This window comes from Dipodomys ordii, unplaced genomic scaffold (assembly GCF_000151885.1).
Source record: "Dipodomys ordii isolate 6190 unplaced genomic scaffold, Dord_2.0 Scaffold51, whole genome shotgun sequence".
Classification (NCBI taxonomy): Eukaryota; Metazoa; Chordata; class Mammalia; order Rodentia; family Heteromyidae; genus Dipodomys; species Dipodomys ordii.
Window position 1 is genome coordinate 2,825,884 of NW_012267267.1, and position 7,611 is coordinate 2,833,494.

Sequence of the window (7,611 nt, forward strand, 5' to 3'; positions counted from 1 at the left end):
ATCTCATCAAATAAGCTAGGTGAGGTAGTTCACTCCTATGATCCCAGCTATTGGGATGCAAAGGCAGGAGGATCAGAGTTTGAGGCTGACTCGGGAGAAAAACTTAAGCCTGTTATCTGAAAAATGACTAAAGAAAAAAAGTGTGGCTCAAGTAGCAGAGAGCCTGTCTAGCAAGCATGAGGCTCAACTTGAGTTCAAACTCCTGCCAAAAATAAATACTTTGTGTGTGTGGGGGGGGGGGGTCCGGTCATGGGGCCTGAACTCTGGGTCTAGGCGCTGTCCCTCAGCTCTTCAGCTCAAGGCTAGTGCTCTACCACTTGAGCCACAGCGCCACTTCCAGCTTTTTTCTTTTTTGCTTATGTGGTGCTGAGGAATCGAGCCCAGGGCCTCATGCATGCAAGGCAAGCACTCTACCACTGAGCCACCTTCCCAGCCCAATAAATACTTGTTTCCTGACAGCAGTTACTCTTGGAGTTTTTGTACAGTGCCTCCCTGCCCAAGCTCCTATACTCCTAACCTTCCCTTTCCCCACCCTCAGGTGTGGGCTTTGCTACTAGGCAGGTGGCATGTATGACCAAACCTACCACAATCATTGAGAAGAATGGAGACATTATCACCATAAAGACACACAGCACCTTCAAGAACCTGGAGGTCAGCTTTCAGCTGGAGGTGGAGTTTGATGAGACCACAGCTGATGACAGGAAGGTCAAGGTGAGTGAGGAGAGTGAGAGGGGAAGGGGAGGAAGAGGGTGCTGAGACCCTGAAGGGACTGGCTGGCTGGCTGGCTGCTAGCTTCCTTGATGCTGAACACTGAGGGTTTAAGTAAAACAAGGTCACAAAGCTGCTCAGTGCTGGGGTGCCCCAGGGCCCTCTCCCTCTTTGGGAAGCCCTGCTGGCTGCTGGGGAGTGGGCAGCACCTGGAGCCAGGATGTTCTTCTAACCTCAGTGTCTCTGAGGCCCCAGCTGGGTGACCTTGTGCAAGGTATGCAGCCCTGGCTTGCTCTCCTCTTCCATAGATGGAGGAGTTATGTGGTCAAGGCTGTGACCTCAAGTGCTTTAGGAACGATGCCCAGAAGCCAAGGCCCTTTCCTGAGAGAGGTCATCCAGGCCTCTGGCAACAAAGATGGCACCGGGCAACAAGAGGCTGAGCCCTACTCAGGTGCCTCCTCTTCTGCAAGCTGAAGCTCCCAGGTTTTGCCAGTAGTGAAGATAGGCAGAGCTATGCCCTAGAATGGGTATTCATGTGGTCCTGGGTATCTGCTCCCTTTCCCAGGGGTGGCTGGGAGGCACATAGCTCCAGTTTCAGCGGTCAGCCCATGGCGCCTGTCTTGGCAGCTTGCCTCAGGCATCCAGCACTGGGACCGCAGGGGAGAGAAAACCAGGAGCCTTGCTTTGACAGGGCAGCCCTACAGCAGCATCCTCTACCCCATGACCCTGAAATTCAGCTCCTCACTGTTTCTTCTTCCTCTCAGTTGCCTCCAGGAACAGGGTAGGGGCTGGTCTGCTTACAAAGGAAGAAGAGCTATAGCCCAGCCTGGGATCACACAGCAGGTTGGCAGTAGAGCTGAGATAGTGCCCAGAGATGGTAGCTTCCCTAGGATGAAGGTGGCTGCCAACCACAGAGGGACAAGAACCCCAATGAGACACTATGGCCTTCTATTGGCCAATCTAATCTGAGTGGCAAAAACATAGGGGAATGAGAACCAGGGGTAAAGTGGTATACAGATAGGACAGCAAGAAATGAGTGACCCCAACATATTCACAACCTTCCCAGTCTCCTAGTGAACCCAGTTAAGTCAAGGCTCCTGAGACTGGCCTATCCCCCTAAATTCCTAGAGGAGACCTGGGAGAGCTGCCAATGGGAACCAGCTGATGCATGCTGGCAGCACCCAGAGGGCTAAGTGCTTTTGAGCCAGGGCTGAGGAACACTCCAAGGACACAGTTCTGAGACCTTGCCCGCTGAAGGGAGGACATGACCAGAAGTGGAAGTCCTTTAGAAGAATCTTTTAAGGAATTTAGACATTTGGAAGTGGTGCTATGGCTCAAGTAGTAGAGCACTTGCCTTGAGCTGAAGAGCTGAGGGATAGCGCCCAGGCCCAGAGTTCAAGTCCCACAACCGACCAAAAAAAAAAAAAAAGGAATTTAGACATTTGAGCAATGACAGACACAAGGCTGGAGATTCCCAGGACTCCTCCACAGTATCCTTCTCAGGGACAGGGACAGGGTCTTTATACGAGGGAACTGGGGCCATGGCCCTTATTTATTTTTATTGGTGCCAGGGTCTCACACATGCTACACATGTACCTTACCTCAGCACAAATGCCTCCATTTTGGAGGATCATGGTACTTCTGGGCGGGGCGCTCTGGCTCTGCCATACTGCCTCTATGTATTCTCTATGTATTCCCTATCTTAGGCCCCTCCCCTTGTCAGTCAACTGTGGACCAGAAGCTGAGGACAACCTGAACATCCGACTTTGGCTAGGATGGAGGCAGGCTGCCTGAGCTCTGCTCCTGGCACTGTCACTAGAGTTGGGGTCAGAGGTTGTCTTCTGTGGCCCTGAACCCATCCTGCCCCTCAATCCTGGCTTAAGATCACTGCTCATGCCTCAACCCTCTTTCCACAGTCCATTGTGAGGCTGGATGGAGGCAAACTTATCCATGTGCAGAAGTGGGATGGGCAAGAGACAACGCTTGTGCGGGAACTAAGTGACGGAAAACTCATCCTGGTAAGACGGGCAAGTTGGGAGCCTCTGCTGCTTAGTCACTACACTGCCCCTTCAGCAAAGCCTGTTCTACAAAGTCAAAGCCTCCCTGAAAGGCACCACAGATGGGATAGGAGAGGCAGGGTCATGACTTTGGCGTCACAATGGGCGAAGATTAAAGCCTCACTTTTCGTGAGAGTGTAAAATGAGCAATCAATCACTAAAGCAACCTTTGCAAGCTGCAGAGAACTCTGAAACAGAGATCGTGTGTTCGTAGCAGAAAGCATCCTCCCTAGGTGGGAGGAACAGAGGTGACCCACAGCCTTAATTTCTCCCTCCTGTTGCTGCCTCACCCCCTCCAGGCAGAAAGCAGGGCTCTCTAGAAGCAGCTCCCTCTTCCCATCCCAGCATCCCTGCATGATCACGTGCAGCGCAGGCTGGTGATCCAGGAAGGCACTGACTGGCAGGAGCCCCTCTCTATCCCAGGCCCACCTCTCAGTGTGTGGTTGATGTCGGGGACCACAAATCTGTTTGGAGACTGTACTTGGACCCGGGAGCAACCACTTGGTGCGCCTCTGCACTGCTGACATCCTTGGGTCAGCAGAATGTGCTGATTGCCTTCTGGCACTCATATGAAGCTGGGGTCCTCAAAGGGTTGGGAGTGAGGGGTCCAGCTTTGTGGGGATATAAAATACAGGACCAAATACTCGTTGGTCACTCTACAGTGAGATCATGCACTTGGCTCTATATGCCAGACTGAAATGAGGGCTCAGGGCCTGGGTCCTGATACTGCCCTGAGTTTGGGGGAAGGGAGAGTTGGCACCTTACTTAGCACAGTTGCTTCTCAAGTGTCTCTGACTCTTTCTTTTGTGAGGCTGAACCTGCTAGGAGGGCTCTCTACCATTAAGCCATGTCTCCAACCCTCTTTGCACACTTCCTCCATCTCTGTGTACTATGTGCCAGGCACTATCTTCCATGCTAAGCTTGAAGGAAGCTGAATGGTAGAAGAGGAATGCCTCTTTCTAGGTTCATTTTCCACACCTTTAAAACAGGATTATGATGCATATTTTTAAAAGACTTACATCAGAACAAACACATATGTCAGGTGCCCTGCACACAGCAGGACCTCAGGTGATGATCACTGGATAAGGGGAGAGGGGATGCGAGGCCCACCTTGCTCCACCCCATCTGATTCTGTCTTTCCTTCCAGACACTCACCCATGGCAGTGCAGTGAGCGTTCGAACCTATGAGAAGGAGGCGTGACCTGCCCACACCATCATGGACTGCCCCTCTGCCAACTGGCTCAGCACCACATTGCCTCATATTTTTCCTCTGGCATTTTATATAAATCTACTTTGGTTGGGGAATTCTTTGGGGTCAAGTGGCACCAGTCTAGATCGAGTTCCTCCTCCCACTGTGTATGTGTTTCTTTTGTTTTCTAAATGATATCCAAAGTACCAAAGGGTACTCTGAGGTCAATAAAGCAGAACGAAGGCCACCCCAGCACCATTTGCTGTTCGTGACATGGCTCTGAGAATCATTTCCCCTGTATGGCTGCCTGAAGGCTCTCTGGAAGAAGTCCTGGATGAGAAACTGAAATGGACTAATAATGTCTCAGGGCCATCAAGTCAGACTGTCTTACACATTCAATAATGGAATAGCTCCACCTAGATGTCATCTTAAATGAGCTAGTTCCCTCAGTGCTGCAGCTTCCCCAAGCTGGTCCTGTTCTAATAACCTTGGGTCCAGGCTTGTGCCACTCTGGTGGGAGATCATTACTGCCTAAGACCCAATGCTCAGCTCCCACCCATGCCTCAGCCTAGTACCCGAGGTTCCAAACTCTTCCTTGTTCTCTAAAGGACTCTGGGGAAAAGGTCATCTGATTCGTAAAGAAGATTCTGGGGTAAAAGGTCATCTGAAGGAAGGGCTTAAAAGTGAGCTCCCAAGAAGGCAGTGACCTGCTAGCTCCTCTCCTCTGTACTTCAGCTGGGACCTTCTCAAAGGACTTAGGTAACATACCAAATGCTATTCTGTCAGCTAGTGCACAGTCAATGACTTTTAAGTCTGTTAAGTTACTCAGAGACAAGGATAATAAGAATAAGGGCTTTTGGCAAATTTAAAACCAAACACTTCCATTTAGTGCCAGGAATTTAAGCAGAGGCCTGAAGTACAATTAGATTCAAATAGTAATAAATAGAAAATAGAGCAATGATCTTGACTTCCGATGTCTGGTTTAGTGGTCTGCTGGAATGTCATACACAAGATAAGTCACACTGCAAATGACTGTTTTCTGGTTGTCACTTCTAGCTCAGGGGAACCATGTTGAGGGAATGGAAAGAGTGAATGCCACTCCTTCCCATGTTCTCCCACCTGCTGCCGGCCTCCTGCCTCCTGCTCCCACCCTGGATGAGGCAGCAGAGACTACCTACAAACTGGCCAATACAGACCAACAGGAAGGGGTCCATCACATCCCCAGCAACAGCCAGGCTCACCTCTATAGCACTTCCTGTGGCTCAAGACTGGACTGCAAAGGAAGCCAGCTCTGGCAGTGGCAGCTGTATGAAAGAAGCTAGGTGAATGAGTGGGTGGGTTGCAGGGGTCACTTGCAAAGGAATCAGGAACAATAGAAAACTCAATTCAGGCAGCTGCTTTTGGCCTCTAGCTCCCAAATCTGCCTGCTGCATGAAGAAGCCATTTCTGGGAGAAAAGTCAATGGGGTGGGAGGCCACCTTCTCACTACTGAGTCTTTCCAGGAACCAGAGCATCAAGCACAGAGCTCCTGGCCCTCATTCTCCCCTCACCCCCACTTGTTCTCTGCTCACTCCTTGTGCTTCTTCTTGTGCTTCTTCTTCTTCTTCTTCTTCCTTGATGCCTTGCTGTCTTTTGAGGCATGCCTTGCCCTCTTGCCAGTGTCACTGTCCGAGTCTGAGCTATCAGAGTCAGATGACTTCCTGTCTCGATGCTTCTTTTTCTTCTTTTCCTGAAAAGAAAATTAAAAAATTCAACAGTGTGGGTAAGTACCTGCTTTAAAAAATACAGCAGGAGGCCGGGAATGTGGCTCAGTGGTAGAGTGTTCATCTAGCATGTGTGAAATCCTGGGTTCGATTCCTAAGTACCACATGAACAGAAAAGGCCAGAAGTGGCACTGTGGCTCAAGTGGTTGAGTGCTAGCCTTGAGCCCAGAGAGGCTGAGGGACAGAGCCCAGGCCCTGAGTTCAAGCTCCAAGACTGGCAAGAACAAAAACAATTACAGCAGGATCTGGGCACTGGTGGCTCACAACTGTAATCCTAGCTCCTCAGGGGGCTAAGATCTGAGGATCACGGTTAGAAGCCAGCCCTGGCAGAAGTCCCTTTGAGACTATCTCTAATTAACCACTTAAAAACCGGAAGTGGCATTGTGGCTCCAAGTGGTAGAGCCCTAGCCTTGAGCAAAAGAGTTCAGGGACAGCACCTAGGCCCTGAGTTCAAGCCCCAAAACTGAAAAAAAATAGCAGGTAATCAGTAGGAGACTAAATAAATTAGAGAATTAAAAACAAGTAAATCTTTAAGTACTGACAAAAGATAGCTAAAACAAGTGAAAGAGCCTAGACCATGTTTGATGGATTCCAGTACACTAACGCCATGCTGAGGGAATTCCAGTGTACATAAAAAACACATGTGTGTGTGTGTATAAATATATATACATATATACACACACATATATGCATGCATAATATATATACATATATATGTGCATGCATAATGGGGATTATGTATATATTTCTATTGGTGTATTATCTTTCGAGACAGGGACTCACTATGTAGCCCAGGCTGGTCTGAAACTCATAATCTTCCTGCTTCTGTCTCCTGAGTGCTTAAATTACAGGCTTGTGTGTCACTATGCCCAGTATACTTGCATATATTTAATACATTGGAAAGGACACAATTAACGGGTATCAAGTATTACCTTGGAAACAAGAATGGTAGCGAAGGACAGAAGTTTTTAACATTTTACTTCATATAAATCTGTCCAATTTGGGTTGGGAATGTGCCTTAGTGGTACAGTGCTTGCCTAATATGCATGAAGCCCTGGGTTAGATTCTTCAGTACCACATAATCAGAAAAACCTGGAAGCAGCACTGTGGCTCAAGTGATATGGTGCTAGCCTTGAGCAAAAGCAGCTCAGAGACAGTGCCCAGGCCACTGAGTTCAGGCCTCAAGACTGACAAAACAAAAACAAAATCTGTCCAATTTGATTCCCCTTTTTTTCCCCCCAAAGAAACAGCATCTATCTACTGCTTTAGCTTCTGAAAGTGAAAAATATTAAAGCTTTTAGAAAAGGTCCCCACAGGTTATCCAGTCTCTATCTAAAGACAGTGACTCACATATGCAGAGACACAGAACAGTTGGATGCTGGTGGGTCATACCTATTATCCTAGCTATTCAAGAGGCTGTGATCTGAGGATTACAGTTCGATGCCATCCAGGGCAAGAAAATCTGTGAGTCTTATCTCCAGTTAACCAGCAAAAAACAGCTGGAAGTGATAGAGCCCCAGCCTTGAGCAAAATAATAAGATTGAGAGGCCCCAAGTTTGAGCATCAGAATACACACACACACACACACACACACACACACACACACACACACACACACACACACACACACACACACACACACACACACACACACACACGATGAAAGCAGATTTCCACTGGAGCATGGCTCAATGGGTAGAGCACTTGCCTAGCAAGCTTGAGGCTATGGGTCCAATCACCAATTCTTGGGGACAAAAGTATGCAAAAGATTTAGGATTTGTAACTCCCAGTCTGGCAGTCATACCATCAACTACTCTTGAATATTTATCATCTCTAACATTCACAACATCACAAAAGTATACTGATAAAGAAAAAAGCTTGGAGCCAGGCGCTG

The 7,611-nt window shown here is 48.6% G+C and overlaps 2 protein-coding genes across 2 annotated transcripts in view; one reads left to right on the top strand and one right to left on the bottom strand.

Annotated features, from left to right (window-relative positions):
• Positions 1–528: 528 nt before the first annotated feature.
• Fabp3 (fatty acid binding protein 3, muscle and heart) lies at positions 529–4,209 on the top strand (the record flags this gene model as incomplete). The annotated part of the gene is made up of 3 exons (XM_013020497.1): positions 529–711; positions 2,625–2,726; positions 3,913–4,209. Coding segments are annotated over 3 exons (339 nt in total), but the record flags the coding sequence as incomplete, so codon positions are not given.
• A 609-nt stretch (positions 4,210–4,818) lies between these two features.
• Positions 4,819–7,611, bottom strand: part of Zcchc17 (zinc finger, CCHC domain containing 17) — a 42,555-nt gene continuing 39,762 nt past the window's right edge. The window contains exon 8 of the mRNA XM_013020631.1: positions 4,819–5,683. Within this exon, the coding sequence (XP_012876085.1) occupies positions 5,522–5,683 (162 nt within the window). The 3' untranslated portion in view covers positions 4,819–5,521. The remainder of the gene's footprint in view (positions 5,684–7,611) is intronic.